At 26.5% G+C, this 17,226-nt stretch overlaps 2 protein-coding genes and 1 long non-coding RNA gene across 4 annotated transcripts in view; 2 read left to right on the top strand and 1 right to left on the bottom strand.

Annotated features, from left to right (window-relative positions):
• The first annotated feature begins 436 nt into the window (after positions 1 to 436).
• LOC126759808 (uncharacterized) lies at positions 437 to 2,075 on the top strand. The gene is made up of 4 exons (XM_050474931.1): positions 437 to 645; positions 707 to 887; positions 973 to 1,059; positions 1,285 to 2,075. Exons 2-4 carry the CDS (start codon positions 828 to 830, stop codon positions 1,426 to 1,428), a joined length of 291 nt encoding a protein of 96 aa, XP_050330888.1. The 5' UTR covers positions 437 to 645; positions 707 to 827; the 3' UTR covers positions 1,429 to 2,075.
• A 1,270-nt stretch (positions 2,076 to 3,345) lies between these two features.
• Positions 3,346 to 17,226, bottom strand: part of LOC126759809 (sodium/potassium/calcium exchanger 4) — a 37,444-nt gene continuing 23,563 nt past the window's right edge. Inside the window, exons 3-9 of the mRNA XM_050474932.1 lie at positions 10,600 to 10,737; positions 7,682 to 7,989; positions 7,359 to 7,591; positions 6,578 to 6,714; positions 5,783 to 6,028; positions 4,965 to 5,066; positions 3,346 to 4,617 (exon numbers count right to left, since the gene is read on the bottom strand). Of these exons, the coding sequence (XP_050330889.1) occupies positions 4,295 to 4,617; positions 4,965 to 5,066; positions 5,783 to 6,028; positions 6,578 to 6,714; positions 7,359 to 7,591; positions 7,682 to 7,989; positions 10,600 to 10,737 (1,487 nt within the window). The 3' untranslated portion in view covers positions 3,346 to 4,294. The remainder of the gene's footprint in view (positions 4,618 to 4,964; positions 5,067 to 5,782; positions 6,029 to 6,577; positions 6,715 to 7,358; positions 7,592 to 7,681; positions 7,990 to 10,599; positions 10,738 to 17,226) is intronic.
• The window catches only part of LOC126759810 (uncharacterized), a 136,429-nt gene continuing 127,133 nt past the window's right edge, over positions 7,931 to 17,226 (top strand). For both annotated transcript variants that reach the window (XR_007667082.1, XR_007667083.1), the window contains exon 1: positions 7,931 to 8,019. This is a non-coding gene — a long non-coding RNA (uncharacterized LOC126759810). The remainder of the gene's footprint in view (positions 8,020 to 17,226) is intronic.

Below are 17,226 nucleotides of genomic sequence, written 5' to 3'. Positions count from 1 at the left end.
TTTATCCTTCGAAGGGGTACTGTTTTGGATGAGCGCGTTTCACCACGGAAAATTATTAGCGTGTTCCCCCACAATTTACATCGGGGACACGAAAATAACAGAATTAAACATTTTCAGTGATAAATGAGAAATACTATGCTAATTTCAATAATTCGTATATTTGCATTGCGCAAACGACTCAGCATATACATAATTTATAGATATCAAGGTAAATTAATAATAACTTTTAATATTTTTTTATAACAATGGTCTACGGCAATGTAATGCAGCTATAATGAAATAATTGCATTTTATTCGAAGATTTTACAATTTTTTATAATTAAATTTAAAAACTATTGTTTTATATAAAACAATTGTCAAAAAAGTAGATATAGTTGGTAATAGCATTTAAGATTTAAATGAAAGTTGGTAACGCGATCGACCATAGCCCTTCTCTTTGACAAACACTATCATGCAATTCTATCAAAAACACAAAACAAAGTGGATTGCATATTAATATATCCATCATTAAGGACAATTATAAAAGCAAAAATAGAAACTGACTTTTAAACGAGTATACATGATTTAAAATAGTTTCAAATCAACACCAACATTATCAGAAGTTATTGTTGTAAAGGAATAAAGAACTTATAAAGTCGTTTATTGGTAAGTACTAATTACCGGCTAGCAATAAAAGTATAAAAAATAACGAAAAACTTCTATAAAGGCAATTGGGGGCTTGCAGATTAAAATCGACCATAGTTATTTGCTACTTGGGGCGAACAAAAAACCCAATAGCGATAATAAAAAAACGTATAGAAGCATTGTAGAGGGTTTTCGTAACAGACATGACGCCCTTCGATGATTTCGCATATCTGATCAATCATGTATTGTTGGGCGATGAACCGGTAAGTGCTTTCAAATTTGCATATAAAAATTCACAATAAAATAATTGAGTTTTAAATTTTCATTTCTGGATATATACTTCAATAGACGATCGAGGATTTCATACTGCTAGTGGGCACGCTGGTGGCATTTATAGCGTTTATACTCTGGTGTTGTTTTCCCATACAACCGAAGGTAAGTGTTCTAATGAAACTTTTCCAGATGCAGTACTGTGTAGTGTGTAGCAAGCTGGAAATGCTTCATGATTCAGAACGCGTAAATTTCTAAAGCAGAGCAGTGTAAGCTGGTATTTTTGGTTTGGTTTGACTGCTAATGTGGTAAAAGAATTTTATTAAATATTCCCAAATATTTTACCTGCTTTCGAGCTATAATTATGTTATTGCTAATTTTCTTTTGTAGGATGGTACTAATCATCGACAATTCTCTTGCAAATCACTACAAAACTCACTTGAGTCTGCACAGGTGCATAGCAGTTACAGCAAATTGGCGTATAATGAATACACAATGAAAAGTGGCGGACATGTCTATCATTGTTGTACTTAATTAGGTAGCAACGATGCGTTCTACGTGCGTGCGTTATAATTGAAGAATTAACAAAGTAATACATTTCAATTTATGCGGTAGTCGAAGCGAATAATTATAAAAAAAGACGCGCTAAAGTGTTTAGCATAGTAAAACAAAATGAATTTCATGGAAAGAGTGAGCCAACTACCCAAAATGCAGGTAATAAAAAGTAAAATCGAATAAGCAAAAATCAAGTGCTAAAGGACTTCTATAAAAGCATATTTATTATATAGTTATTTTTAATTAATTAAAAAAAAGTAAAACAGTCAAAGTCAAATATATTGCCTATATACATTTAAATTTATTTATTTATTTAGTAATAGTTGTAGCGTGGAATAATAAGAATAATATGTTAAGTTCAAATTTAGATGAAAACAAGGCTGAGCCTCGCTAAAGCGACGTTCGTAATGTAAAATGAACAGTAAATGACAAAGCATGTATAATTTAATTTTTTACATGCAATTTCAATGCTATGGGAAACGCGTGTAAATAAAATAATTTCATTGTAATAAATGCATTGATTAATGAATGACGCACACAGACATACATACATTACATATATACTACATTTAATACATACATACATATATACACGATACCAAATAAAACAAATAACGTTGAAAAAACTAAATATGCTTAAGAGTAAGGAATTATTTGCTGAAGGTGCTTTTCCGATTTTTTTAGTTGAATATATTATTCTTATTACTTATTTAAATACTAATTTTTTAAGCGTTAACAAAAAAAAATTAATTTAATTACAAATTTTATGATTTTGATTGAATTAAACCCAATGTGTCATAACCTCAATATTTTTTAAAATTTCAAAGCAATTGGTATTAGTTCCACTGTCTAATGTTTTAAGCGAAAGCAACAAATTTTTAAATAAATGACAAATTTAACTATTAATTTGTACGTTTATTTTATGAATTATTATTCGAACACAATGTGGCATAACCTCATAATTTTCAAAGTTTCTAGAAAATTTATATTTTTTACACTGTAAATAAATGCACCTCTACTGCTTGTTTAGTTCATTTTTTGTTTGTATTGACTTGCCTTTTAAATTATTGCCTTTTTGTTAATAAATTTTTATTAAAATATTTTTAGGTTAAGAATTGGCATATATTCATTATTAATTCAATTAAAGTTAAATAAAGAAAAATTGCGAGTTTTAGTTACTGGTATTATATTCATTTTTTTGATTTTTTTTTTAATTTTAATTTTAATTTACAAAATTTTTATTTCTCAAAAAGTGATCTTGGCCATGGAAGAGCATATATTTTTGTTTAGGCGCATTTTAAATTTTATCTAATTTTTAATTTTTTTAATTTATTAATAAAATATTTAATTCAATTAATAAGAAATTGTTTTATAAAGACATAAGAGTTCTTTCGAGTCATTTTGTAAGACCCAAAAACTAGTATTTAATCATTACATAATTCAGAATAAACATAAATATATAAACAAATACATAATTGTATATATTTTTTCTTAGTGCTAAAAACATTTACTCCATAAATTAAAAAAAAAAAACAAATCTTTACAATAATTATACCTGCTAAAGAAAGAAAAAACGCCAACTAAAAATAAAAGTACGAATTAAAAGAAAATAAAGAGATTTTTTACTTTAGAGGAAATAGTGAAAGACTACTATATTAAAAATACATACACACATACATATTAGTTTTTTATTTTACTTATTTTTAATTATTACTTTGTACTTATTTTTAGTTCAATCAAAATTATTTAACAAATGCTTTTCATTTTTACTTTATTTTTAGTTTAAAAAAAATTGTTTTCAAAATATTTTACAAATACTTTATTTTCATATAAACTTTTTATTATTCTATATTATTAAATTTTCTATATTTTTCGTTGTCCACATTAATAAAAGTCTTTGTGTAATTGTTTAAAAATTATTTATTTTCCGTTTTTATTACATCACTTGCTTACATGCTAATTCGTTGTTTGTATGTTTTACATTTTTAGTATGAATGTTTGTCGTCTCTTGTGTGTGCAGTTGCTGAAAGCAGTTTCAAGATTTATGTATGTTGTTGCGGCGAAAGATATTTTTTGTTAGCGCTTAGGCAAATTCAAATCCGGATTCAAATTTAGAAAAATTACGAGGTAAGATGAAGTTAAATAATTTTGGCTGTCTAAAAAACTCAATTAAATATGAAAAAGTTATTGAGCATACTTAGCACTATTTAACGCCAAAGCTGATACGTCTGTCGTATTATTTCACATAATTCAACTTCTAAAGTTTTAATTGTAAATTTATTTACATACACATTATCTTCAACTTTATATTCAACAGTATTAAAAACATCTAATAATAATAAATAAGCTAATATACATTATTACTCAGCTGAGTATAAATTCATTAAGTACAAGTTTACATAGCCTTTCTATTGCGAAGCGGTCTTATATAGTGTACCTACGCACAATTTTTCAGCCGCTAATTTCTACTTCTGGCACTAATTAATTGGCTATAGCACAATTTCCGGCTAATTAGTAATACAAAAAAAATATCTACATACATTCAATAATATTAACTAAAATCGGTGTACAAGTACATAGGCAAATGCTAAACTTTATATACTAATTTACAACTTAAAAATTACATAACCTAAAAATTCAACAGCTAAAATTTGGCTTCGCATTGTGTAATTAAATAGATTTGGTGTTTTTATACATCGTACTTATAGTACTAAACAGTCTTAATTAGCTCACGTAAAAAAATGTTTTTTTTTTTTTTTACAAAAATATAAAAGAAAATACTAGAAATAGTTTCACAACATACTACTTTTCTATCAACCATTTTTTAAATTTTCGATTTTGCTCACTAGCATTGTTTTGGGAAGAACACATTCATCTCAATCAAAATCTGCAGGACAATGAATACTAAGTAGACGCCGATCAATGCTATGCCTGCACGTTTCGTCAGCCGATAACCGCTAAAACTCAGTACGAGGAAGAGCGATAAGGTGCAGAGCAGCAGAATGATAATGTTGAATTCAATACCTTGCGCGGCAATCTGAATCATAGCGCTGCCATCTGTTTTGCCATAATTCATGCAATTTTTAATAAACCATGGCACTCCCAGCGAGAGTAGGATGGCAAGTGAGTTGGCGCCCAGCGAGTTGGAGACGCCAATGCCGTTTTCACCTAAAAAAGAGAGAGAGAGAGCGAGAGTGATATAGTAAATATAATATTATTTGATTGATTGGAAAAGTGAGTGATAAGATGTAAAGTGAAAGAGAATAGAAGAAGAGAGAGAGAGAGAGTGTTGTTAAATTCGTCAACAGTGAGCTCAAAAAGTCTAAAGATAGAGTGAGAAGATGTAAGGTGAAAGAGAATAAAAAAGCAGTGAGAGAGTGAGTGTTACTTTTTAAAAATGTGAAAATAGTCCGAAAAGCGTTAGTTGCCATATGCTCGCTAATGTGACGTCAGAAAATTATATGTGATTAAAAAATTTAACATGTAAGACAGAGACAGAGAGATTCTCTACTCACCATTGCGCAATGAAATACAGCTGGAAACCGCCTCGGGCATAGTTGAACCTGCCGCCAAGAAGGTGAGTCCCATAATTATTTCAGGTACATTTACCGCAACACCTGTAATAGAACAAAAAAATTATATATTTAAGTTTATGATTCTTTTTTTTAACTATACTATATTATATAAAAAATTTTGAAGCTTGCATTAATTGCTTATCGGAATTGTCTTTTTTGTCGATTTTTCTTCGTGATCATACGCTTAGTATACATCACATCAGAAATTTGCTTTTAGGCCAGCGCGTGATTGTTCAGCGTATGATATTTTTCAAATCACATCAATAAAAATTAGCTTAGTATAGACACAAACCTCCTAACAGTAAATTTATTAAGCCAAGACGCAAACATTTTACATTTAGAACTAGCTCGGACACAAACTTCCGCCTAGAGAATTTAGCTCAGATGCAAACTTTTCACAGTTAATGGGTAATTGTACTCAATATCATCATGTAATGATCATTCCAAATACATTGTGTGATTTAGTTTGTAAATCCCAGAATTTGCTAATTATAAAACAATCAAGCGGCTGATTAATGTTTAATTAGGAAATGTAAATCTTTTATTTGACGGATTTGTTGTCAGTTAGATTGACTTTGAGATAAATAAATTCCGCGCTTGAGCAACCTTTATTAACTATAAATTTAATTAACATAAAATTACGAAAGTCACTGCGAAAAATTGTAATTTTAATTAATTAATTACTTTGCACAGCCGAATTAATTTGAATTACATTATTATTATATTATAAAAATGGATATAAAATAATTTTTACTCACCAAATGCGGTCAACATCCACACAATCATATAAGCATTGAGCCCAATCGCAATGATGCACATCAAAAATGACAGTGGATAGAGGCGACGATGATGGGCAGGATTGGGTATAACAAATGTGAGTGTAAATTTAATGGGAAATATGAAGGCCCACCAGAATTTTCTAAATGCCGTCTCACCATGTGGCAGTGAGAAGAGTTTTTGCGGTTGCGGTTGCGGTGGCACGTCATCGCTTTCGTCGCTAGTATCTGCAGAGATAAAAAAATTAGTTACAACTTTTTTAATTTAAATTAAACCTTACAATATGAAAATCGACAAAATTAAAATGTTTATAAAAAAAAATTTTTAAATTTTTTTTTTAAATTTACCTGTTTTAAATAAAAATAAAAAATTTTCAAAAAAAAACTAAAATATAAAAATCGACAAAATAAAAATGTTTATAAAAAAATCATTTTTAATTTTTTTTTTAAATTTACTTTTTTTTAAATTTTAAAATTTTCATAAAAAATTTTCAAAAAAAACCTAAAATATAAAAATCGACAAAATTAAAATTTTCATAAAAAAATTTCAAAAATATTTTAAAAAATCGACATAATTAAAAATTTTCATAACATTTATTTTTTAATTTTTTCAAATATTGTTTGGATTTTTTTAAATTTTTTAATTTTGTCGTTTTTCATATTGCTAGTATTTAATTTTTATAATTTCATTAATTATATAAAATAAATATCATAACTTTTTAATGAAAATATTTATTTCGAAATTGTATATGTTTTTATAATTTTTTATGAACTTACAACTTTTTGAATGCGTCAAATTCACTGTCGATGAGGTATTATCGGGTAAATTTATCACAAAAAGCCCATCACCGCCCAGATGATCTTTTTTAAGCGGCAGTCGCGCCTTAGCGCTATTTTCTGGTGGCAAAAAAAAAAAATAAAATTAAAAAAAAAAATAAATTAATTAAAAAAAGAATTGAATAATAAATAAAATATTATAATAAATAAATAGTTATTAAAAATATGGAATATTAATAAAGGCATAAAATATATATAAAAATTATGAAATATTTGCTAAAAAAGTTATTACAAATAAATAAATGAAATTACAAATAAATATATAAAAAGCAAAAAAATATTACCAGTGGCAAAAATATAATAATAAATACAAATATAAATATTAAAGTACCAATAATTGCATAAAATATAATTTAATACATACATATGTATTTATTTAAGTAGAAGAGTCCGCAATTATCGATTATTTATCGTCATTAGATTTTAAATGTTTTTAATGCGCAATGTTTTTTTGAAAATCAGTTTTCATTAAAATATTTTTCTCATTTTTAATATATCTTTCTTCTGCTCAATCCATATTTTCCATTTTTTTTTTTAATATTTTATTTTCTCTGAACTTTTTTCCATTTTATTCAAACTTTTATTTTTTTTTTTGTTAAATTATTTCATAAAAAACATTGTTTTTTGTTTTAAAATTATTTTATTTTTTTTTTTGCGTTTTAAAGTTTTTTTTATTTTATTTTATTTTCTTTATTCCAGCTTTTTTTCTCATGTTTACTCACCATAACGCTTCGATATGCAGCAATTCATCTTATCCTCTACGAAAACACGTATGGCTGGCATAAATTTGTTGTTGTTAAACGTGAGCAAATAGTAGAAAATGAGGAAACCCATCATGATGCATGATTCGGTGAAGCTGACATAGCCGCCCCAAGCGAGTATGATGAGTACAATTGTATTAAAACTATATATGACACAATCACGCGCTATAGGCCACCAATCCAGCTGGACGGGCTGTGAAAGAGCGTTTAAAAATGGGAGAGAAATTAAGATATAAAAATATAACTGGTTGCGTATACGCCGCGTTTGCCACTACTGTCTTACCTTTTTTACGACCAACGCCCCCAACGCAGCCACGCCCAATGTATTGAACATCAGCGAGCCGATAATCGTGCCCAAACCCATATCCGAATCCGTTATGAGCGTACTTATCGTATTCGTAAAGAATTCGGGCATTGAGGTGGCGGTGGCCATAAAAGTCGCCGCAGCGACATCTTTGGATAAATTCAAATCTTCACATATACATTCGACGGTGGGCAGGAAATAGTCGTTGCAAATAATAGCGAGCAATATGAAGAAATAGACGGCGGCAAAGACATGCAACACGACCCAGCCTTGACGCAATTGCTCCACTGTGCGGAGTAGAAGAGTGTTAAGTTTTGGTAAGTGATTTTTGAATGTTTTTTATTAAAATTTATTATCATAAAATTAATTTTTTTGCTAGAATTTTAGCAAAAGGCGATACTTTATAATATTCAATAATAAAAAAATTCATTCCTACAAATTTTGTTGTTTTCTTAAGTTGTAATATCTAAACTTTTTGCTTATTAATTTTCTTTAAAATTTTTAATTTTTATATTTTTTAATTTTTAATTTTTTTATAATTTTTTTTTGGTTTTTTTAATAAATTTTTATAATTTTTTTTGATTTTTTTTAATAAATTTTTTTACTTATAATTATCAATTTATTATAATCAAAATTATTAATTTTTGTGAAAGAAGTAGAACTTTATCCATTTTTTATAAACATGAAAAATACAAATTTTTATCAAAAAGTAATACCTTATTATTTTATTTTTTACATAATATTTTTACGCTTTAAGAATTGTTCTATAATTTCTACTTCCTACTTTCTATTATTCTATAAGTATTTTCGTAAAAATTCAACACCAACAAAACAACGCTACAAATCGTAAATATTTTATAATCGGTCAATTTTCGGCCTCTTATAAATAATCTCAGAAATCGCCTCCTTCAGATTGCTACCACCTTCTAATTAGCGGGTTTTTCCTTCGTTTTAATTGGATTCCACTGAGTTCGGCACTTACAATGCTGATAATAAAACAATTAAAAAGAATTTTACTGCAAATTTACTGCTGCCGGCCGATTAAAAAAAATTGACGAACCCTGAAGGGTACTTATAATTTCAATATGTGTTGGTATCGATAAGCGTAGTGAAAATGTTATAAAAACAATAATTATTTGTATTAAAGTTTTTAGTGAGATAAGCTATTTATTATACATAGCTCACACGTTGATATTTATATACATAACACTGGGCTACACGAAAGAATCTGCTGGGCTTTTTTCACTGAAGCATTTAACATTAACTTTCTTCAACTCAAAGCTTTCAAAACCTGATAATTTAGAATGTTTTTGTTTGTTATTGAATTTTGAATTGTATAATCCAGCTTTCATGCTTTGTAAGCCGATGCAAAACTCGAGCTTTTTAAGGTTTTTCTAAAAATTTCAACTATATTACAAATTATTGAATTTTTTTTAAGTTTTTAAACAGCTTAACAGCAAATACATTTAGTGTTTACTGTCGAATTCAAAAGCTCAAATAAAAACTTTTAAAAGTTCAACATTTTGAGCTTTCAAAACTTCCAGAGATCTACTTTAAAACTTTTACTCAATTTTGAACTGAGCTTTTTAAATTTACGCCATAAACATGCTTTCTTTATTGCATATTTGGAAAGTTTGGTGCTTTCACGTTTTCTAAGCAGATGCAGAACTAGAGCTTTTCTCACGTTGTTCTAAAAATTTAACTCTAGTTACGAATTGTTGAAAAGCTTGTAAGCTTCTGGAGCGCAAATATATTTAGCGTGCTTTTCTGTATTGAAAAGTTCATAATATTCTCTTAACCTCACTCGGAATAAGAAAAATTGAGCTTCGAGGCTGGCTAAGTTTTTTCGTTTAGTGTTTTCAAATATATCGAAATATTATATAAATAAAAATTAGCATGCTTTTCTGAATTGAAAAGTTTACAATTTCCTTCAACCTCATTCTGAATAAGAAAAATTGAGCTTTGAAGCTTCGAAAGCTTAACTGGTTAAACGGTTTTTCATTTAGTGTTTTCAAAAATATCGAAATATTTTTCCGGCTAATATTATCTTTATTTAAAAATAACGAAAGCACTTGCGAGCTTGTTTTCATAAATTTCTGTACATTATTTACAACTACCCGAGCTTTCAATAGCTAGTAAAAAGCAGCAACTACTTTTTAAATAACTATCCATTTATTATATGTGAAACTTATATTAACGGAGCTTCCAGAGCTTTAAAACTAAGCTTTTGCGTATGAAAGAGATTTTTTCAGTTTAAATAAAAATGATTGAAAATTTCAGTGCGCATTTCGGAATTCTAGAGTTCAACATTTATTTTGACCTAAAGCTGAATTATAAAAACTAAGCTTTAAAGCTTTGAAAGTTAACAAGTTATGGTTTTACGCATATAGTTTTTAAAAATATATATACATATATTATTGCAGCAAAATTTTAATTGCTTTTTATTTAAAATAGCAAAAAGCTTTTGAGCTTTTTTTTATACAATTCTATGAATTATTTACAACTTTCTGCGCTTTTAACAGCTAGTAAAAAATAGTAGCTAACTTTTAAATAATTTTGTATTTATATTTTCGCACCAGCAATTTAGATCAACTGAACTTTCAAAGCTTTAAAGCTATTGAAGATATTTTTTCTGCTTGTAAGTTTTACGCAAAGCTTTAAAGCTGTTTGCCGATATTTTTTCTAATTGTAAGTTTTGCGCTAAGCTTTAAAACTGTTTGCCGATATTTTTTCTGATTGTAAGTTTTACGCATAGCTTTAAAGCTGTTTGCCGATATTTTTTCTACTTGCAAGCTTAATGCATGTATGCTCTCCGCACGTGAAATATGTACATTTTCTGACTTGTTTACTTTTTACTTTTATTATATTGTTGTTTTTGTCATCATTAACATACATACCTGTGAAAAGCTCAGGAAACTCATCTAACGCTGTACCGGTAGTATCCTCTTCGCATAGCTGTGACTCACGTGCCAATGGCTGATGTAGTACATATTCAATATAATGGACAGTTTGCTCCAGAAACGTTTCATTATATTCTGAAAGAGATGAGTATGAAATATGTTTAAAAAAAATTTAAAAAAATTAAAATTTTTGTAGAAGAAAAAAATATATTATAATATATTATTTATCTTTTTTTTAACTTTTGTGTGAAAAAATTTAAATTTTTAAATATTTTTTTTATGGTTTTATCAGCTTTATTTTTTTATTTCTATTTTTTAATTTTTGTTTTATAAATTTTGTTCATATATTGTATTAAACTTTTAGTACTTTGTCTTTAAAAAGTATTTTTGCTAAATTTTTTTTAAATATTTTACTATTTTTTTATTTTATTAATGTTGTAAATATATATAAAATATATTATTTAAATATATTTGAGAAAAATAATTTATTTTTTTTTTTGAAGTTTTTGTGATTCTTACAGCTTTTCTTTTTTCTTTTTTCTTCTTTTAATTTTTGTTTTATTTAATTTGTATTACTTTTTTATTTAAAATTTTTCCGTTCTTTATTTATAAGTACAAAAAAAATATTTATCAACTTATCTCCATTACTCCAGTCGTAATTTGCAAGTTCGCTAAGCCTCATAAATTTTATATAGACGTAACTATAATACTATAATTCATTGCTATGCGTTGCCAGCTAGCTTTTTATTCAGACGAAATATAATTTCGCGGAAAATTCTCACACCAACACCTGTTAAACGCGAAAAGTGTGTTTGAGTGAGAGTAGAGCGTGATTATACGTCTGCTTAAATAATCTGACACACTATTCACGTGTTCTAAGGAGAAATGTATTTATTCTAATATCTCAATTGGCTCATTAACTTTCAGTACATATGCCAATATGCAAATCTTTACGAGCTTAATTATCGCCATTAACATGGTACACACTATAGAAGTTGTAAAAAAAAAAAAAATTGCTTATCTATTCCACAAAAAAATCTCGTACGTGCAGGTGTAATTAATATTCGGCAGAGCAAAATTTTAGTAGTTTTATTTTCAAGCATGCTTGTTTTATGACACTGAGATTGGGTAAATAAATTTCAATTTAGTGAAAAAATGCAGCAAATGCTGTATAAACAGACGACTTGTGTTACTGCTCTAAAGCATGAACTACAGCTGACTATTTTTATTGCTTGGAAATGCGAAATATTAAAGTGATGTTTTAGGAGCAACAATTTTATGGTTAAAATTAGTTAAGGATTGCAGTAAGGCGTTATATTACGCTTTATAAAATGCTGTATCGAAACCAGGATTTAGAATCATAGTCCCTTAGGTAAAGTTTTTAAGTTGTAATGCGTAGAACATTTCCCACACACGCGATTTTGTAATAAAGAAATCGACTCGCTCTGGCGGACATATCCAATTGAAGATATGTTTATTTGAGTTTATTCTCGAAATTTGAATACGATCTAGAGGTAAGAATTTTTCAACTTAGATTTATCGACTCCCAATACTTTAAACGTGTTTTTCTCGCAACGCTGTTTTCATAGTCGGTTTGGAAAATTTCGCTGAAACGTCACGATCGACTTGAAAATCGCATACGACTTTTTGAGATGCTCGAATAATATTTTTGATAATAATTTAAATTTTTTAAGCGATTCCGAACCTGTTTTTGTGGTTTTTGGACTTGAAATGAATTTAAGTAGAATAATCTTTGGTTTTAGATCCGTTTTCTCTATGTCTGTTTAGCAGCCATCTTTCAGTTAAGTTCTGATTAAATTAACCAAGACCATAACTTACGGTAAAGAATTTTTTTAACCAGAACTTAACTGACAAATTGTTGCTAAGCAGACATTGAGAAAAAGGCCCTCAAAGACTATTACTCACTCACTTTGAGTTAAGTTGTGAGTTGTTCAACAGAATGCGTAAATAATTTGAGTTGAAAAAAATTTAATGAGTGTAAAATTGAGTAGTATGTAATAATAAAACTAATGTTTTTGTTGTTGTAATATTTCAAAAATGCTACTGATCCCTTCAAAAATAATTTTTGCAAACCATAAAACCGTTATTTATGCTAAAAAATCCAATCTACTCGAATCAATTATTGAGTGTGATGGTTTTCCACTCACTCATTTACCGTTAATTGTATTTTCAGTTTTAGTTATTCAGTTTTAGTTAGAAAATACAATTAACGGTAAATGAGTGAGTGAAAAACCATTGCACTCAATAAATGATTGAGTAGATTGGATTTTTTAGCATAAATAACGGTTTTATGGTTTACAAAAATTATTTTTGAAGGGAAATATTGCAACAAAAAAACACTCAAACTACTCACTAAACTATAAGGTTGCCACTAATAACATTTCAAAATCCTTTTGATGCAAACATTTTTCAACTGTCGCCGCTTTAACACATGAAAATAATACTACAAATATAAAAACAACAAAGACAAAAGCTACAATTTAAATATCTACGTAATACGGAACACAAATTGCTCATTGAACAACGAGCGCCTACAACAATAATTCTAACAAATACAAGTTGCTAGCGACGACAACAAAAAGTGTCAATAAATTATTATTATTATTAATGCGCGCATTTATTTATTATTTACTTATCAGCGTGATTACTATACATTACATTGAACAACAAGTGCTAAATTACAGCAACAAAAACAAAAAATAATCATTAACTAACAGCAATGCTAGTTAGTATTGTTTATTTACACTGTGAAGCTTGATGAGCGCTGTGCGGCGATGACTGATGAGTGTACCGCATGTAACTATAAAGTGCTGTGGGTGAGTGCAGAGTGACAGGAGCGACAAGAGTAACGGTTTTTGAGCGAAATGATTTATGAACACGCTGCTGGTAGTGTTGCTGAGCGCCTGCTGCTTAGCAGAGTGTGCGCATTGCCTGTCATAAATAAGGTATGGGTGTCGCTTGAAACAGCTGTTTGGCGTGAGTGGGGTCGCACTAACAGTGCTGTTGACGCGTAACTGTATACAACGTGCAAATGACTGTTTGTAGCGTAGTTGTCTGTAGCTGTATTTAATAATTCATGATAATTTCATAATAAAGTCTCTTCGCTCAATGCCATTTATGCGCCTAACACATACATACATAGTTAGTAAATACATTTGTTTATCAATTTGTATGTATGTATGTATTATTAAAAATAAAATTATTATTCTTATATCATTATTAATTTGCCTTTTGGCGTGCGTTCTTGCCAACACCTTAAGTGTTGTTGACAAAAAACGAAAAAATACTGCAAAATAATAATTTAAATAGCTCTTAGCAGCTCAGTCACGCCGGTTTGATAGACCGTTAATAGCAATGATAACAAATTGAAAACACATGCGATTTAACTTTAGTTTTACAATTAAATAATAGGCGCACGTATTACATAATAGATTGTGGTTAGTTTAAATAGCAGCGAAGTAGTACAGTAATGTGTATAATTTTGCCGTAAATAATGAGACAAGGTTGCAAAATTTAATTTGTGACAAAAATTGAATTATTTGAAAATAAAAATAAATAAAATTAAAAAATTAAATGAAAATAAAAAAAATTAAATACAAATATTGCAAAAAAATTAAATTTAAAAAAAGAAAGAAAATGTTAAATATTAAATAAAAAATGTTAAATAACTAATTTTTTTATTTAATTAATTTTAAAATTATTTTTTTTTTAATTTTATGTATTATTTTTTTTAATTAAAATAAATTTTTTATTTACAAAAAATTTAAATTTTTTTAAATAAAATTTAATTTTTTTAAATAAAATTTATTTTTTTTATTTATTAATAATTTTTTTTCAATTTTAAATATAATTTTTTTGTAAATTAAAAAATTTTAACTTAACGTTTTTCCAAAAATTGAATTATATGAAAATGAAAAATAAATAAAGTTAAAAATTAAATGAAAATAAAAAAATTAAAAAATTAAATGAAAATTAAAAAAAATTATATACACATTATTGCAAAAAAATTAAATTTAAAAAATGAAAGAAAATGTAAAATATGAAATATAAAAATGTTAAATAACCATTGAGAAAATTATATCAGTTGCCGACCATTCATTATTATAACACATTTTTTCGCTTCACTATACAACACAGTTAAGAAGCCGCAGAACAATCATTCTTATTCATTGCTGAGCATATTTTTTGCTATGTGATTCATCATTTTTTTACCTATCCAACTGTGGTCAATATAAATCACCAAACCAATTTACGCATTCTTATCAGTAAATGAACGAAAAAAGAAAAATTAATTTACGAATAAGCAAATATATAAATATATCTAACATTTGAACGCATGCATGTAATTGATGAACAGATTCGTACACGCGCCACTCAAACACAATTAAAATCAGCAGAAAATATCACTTTTAATTTATTATTGTTTTTTTTTTTGAAAGCGCATGAGCGGCAGCACCTGTCTTTAGCTAATTTGTTGCATGCGCCATGCGCGTATTTCATTGCTGCCAAAAGTAATGCATATTCGTAATTAATCATGCAAGTGCCGTTATCAGCCAACAATAACTTATTCTGCACTTATTTATCACAATTCTGTTTTTCAATTTATTAACTGTCAATAATTTTGGTTTTATTTGTTATTGCCTGCTTTAGTAATCCTTCTCAAAAGTTATGCTAACTTGTTTAGAGGAACTAGAGATTTATTGCGCTTATATAAATCTAGATATGAGTACTTTGCAGTGTTTTCGCTCATTTTAAGACCCTGTCATTGTTTGTGCTTGAAAATCACATCAAGTGATGGATTTGCTGCATGTGAACAGCGCACAAGTTCATTATAAATCTTTGATACTTAACTCAATTTATAATTATGTCATAAGTGTTATCGATATCTTGCATTTTTGAAATATCGAGCACTAATATTTGTGTTTAATTTTTAATGACTTGTAGTCATACAGTCTTATATTTACAATGATAGTCTGCTGATAAGCAAATCACTTTAGACAGGAAATTTCTAGTACGGCAATAAACAATTTTTTAATTTTTAGATAAGTTGCCTTGGCGTAATTGCACGTGAATATTTCATTTTGGCGGTTTACTTATAAAATTAATTTTTTTAATTAATTAATTAATTAATTATATTAATTTTTTTAATTAATTAATTTAATTTTATTAATTTTTTTAATTAATTAATTTTATTAATTTTAAAATGATTTTTTTTTTAATTTTATGTATAATTTTGTTTTAATTAAAATTATTTTTTTTAAATAAAATTTAATTTGTTTTATTTATTTATTTTTTTTTCATTGATAGTTTTTTGCAAATTTAAATTAAATTTTTTTGTAAATTAAATTTTAACTTATTTTTTGCAAATTAGAACTTAAGTTTAACTTTTTGCAAATTTATATTAAATTTTTTGCAAATTTAAATTTAACTTTTTACAAATTTCAATTTATTTTTTTCGAATCTCGCAATTCTTATAAACTTTCAAACTTTGTTTTTTTTTCAATTTTTTGTAAATTTTTTAAATTAAATTTTCAAATGGCAAATTTAAATTTAATTTTTTTTGCAAATTTTTTTAAATTTTTTACAAATTTTAATTAAATTTTTTACAAATTTAATTTTTTGTTTTTGGAAATATAAGTTAAAAATTATTTAGTTGATTTTTTTAATTTAAATTTAATTTTCTTTTCTAATTTATGTATAATTTTTCTTAAATTAAAATTAATTTTGTTTTAATAAAAATTTAATTTTTTTAATTAGTTAATTTTTTTAATTTAAATTTAATTTTCTTTTCTAATTTATGTATAATTTTTTTCAAATTAAAATTAAATTTGTTTTAAATTAAAATTAATTTTTTTAAAATTTAATTTTTTTAATTAGTTAATTTTTTTAATTTAAATTTAATTTTCTTTCCTAAGTTATGTATGTATAATTTTTTTCAAATTGAAATTAATTTTGTTTTAAATTAAAATTAATTTTTTTTTTAATTAAAATTAATTTTTTTAAATTAAAATTTAATTTTTTTAATTAGTTAATTTTTTTAATTTAAATTTAATTTTCTTTCCTAAGTTATGTACATATGTATGTATGTATGTATGTATGTATTATTTTTTTTTCAAATTAAAATTAATTTTGTTTTAAATTAAAATTTAATTTTTTGTTCAAATTTATATATAATTTTTTGCAAATTAAAAACAATTTTTTTTGCAAATTAAAATTAATATTTTAATTTCATAATCTTGCTTATTTTATAAACTTTCTAAGACAATTGTCATAGCTGACAGGGCGTATGCGTAATTTTTTGCTGTCACTGCTCAGCTGATTGGCATTCGCTGCTAGTGTTTAGTCACAAATCTTTTTGCAAACACTTTTTCCGCAATTTAACTAATTCAATATAAAAGACCGCATTTAGAATTATAGAATTCTTTACTTTTAAAATTTATACATTTTTCTAAACTGTCCACAGTACTCTTCCCCAATAGCCTTAACAGTCATAACATAAAATTTCCTATACGCATAAATGTTTAAGAATAAGGCTCATTAAACTTTGCTACCAGCCGGCATTTGACAATTAGCCTGTCAATAAATTAAGTTCAATAATTAAAG

This window comes from Bactrocera neohumeralis, chromosome 5, assembly GCF_024586455.1.
Source record: "Bactrocera neohumeralis isolate Rockhampton chromosome 5, APGP_CSIRO_Bneo_wtdbg2-racon-allhic-juicebox.fasta_v2, whole genome shotgun sequence".
Classification (NCBI taxonomy): Eukaryota; Metazoa; Arthropoda; class Insecta; order Diptera; family Tephritidae; genus Bactrocera; species Bactrocera neohumeralis.
Note: the sequence above shows the minus strand (reverse complement) of the source record. Positions and strands in the feature narration are given on the sequence as shown.

Coding starts and splice junctions, on each gene's coding strand:
- LOC126759808 (XM_050474931.1), top strand. CDS start 828: ATGACGCCCTTCGATGATTTCGCATATCTGATCAATCATGTATTGTTG. Junction 888..972: donor TATTGTTGGGCGATGAACCG/GTAAGTGCTTTC, acceptor ATACTTCAATAG/ACGATCGAGGATTTCATACT. Junction 1,060..1,284: donor GTTTTCCCATACAACCGAAG/GTAAGTGTTCTA, acceptor TTTCTTTTGTAG/GATGGTACTAATCATCGACA.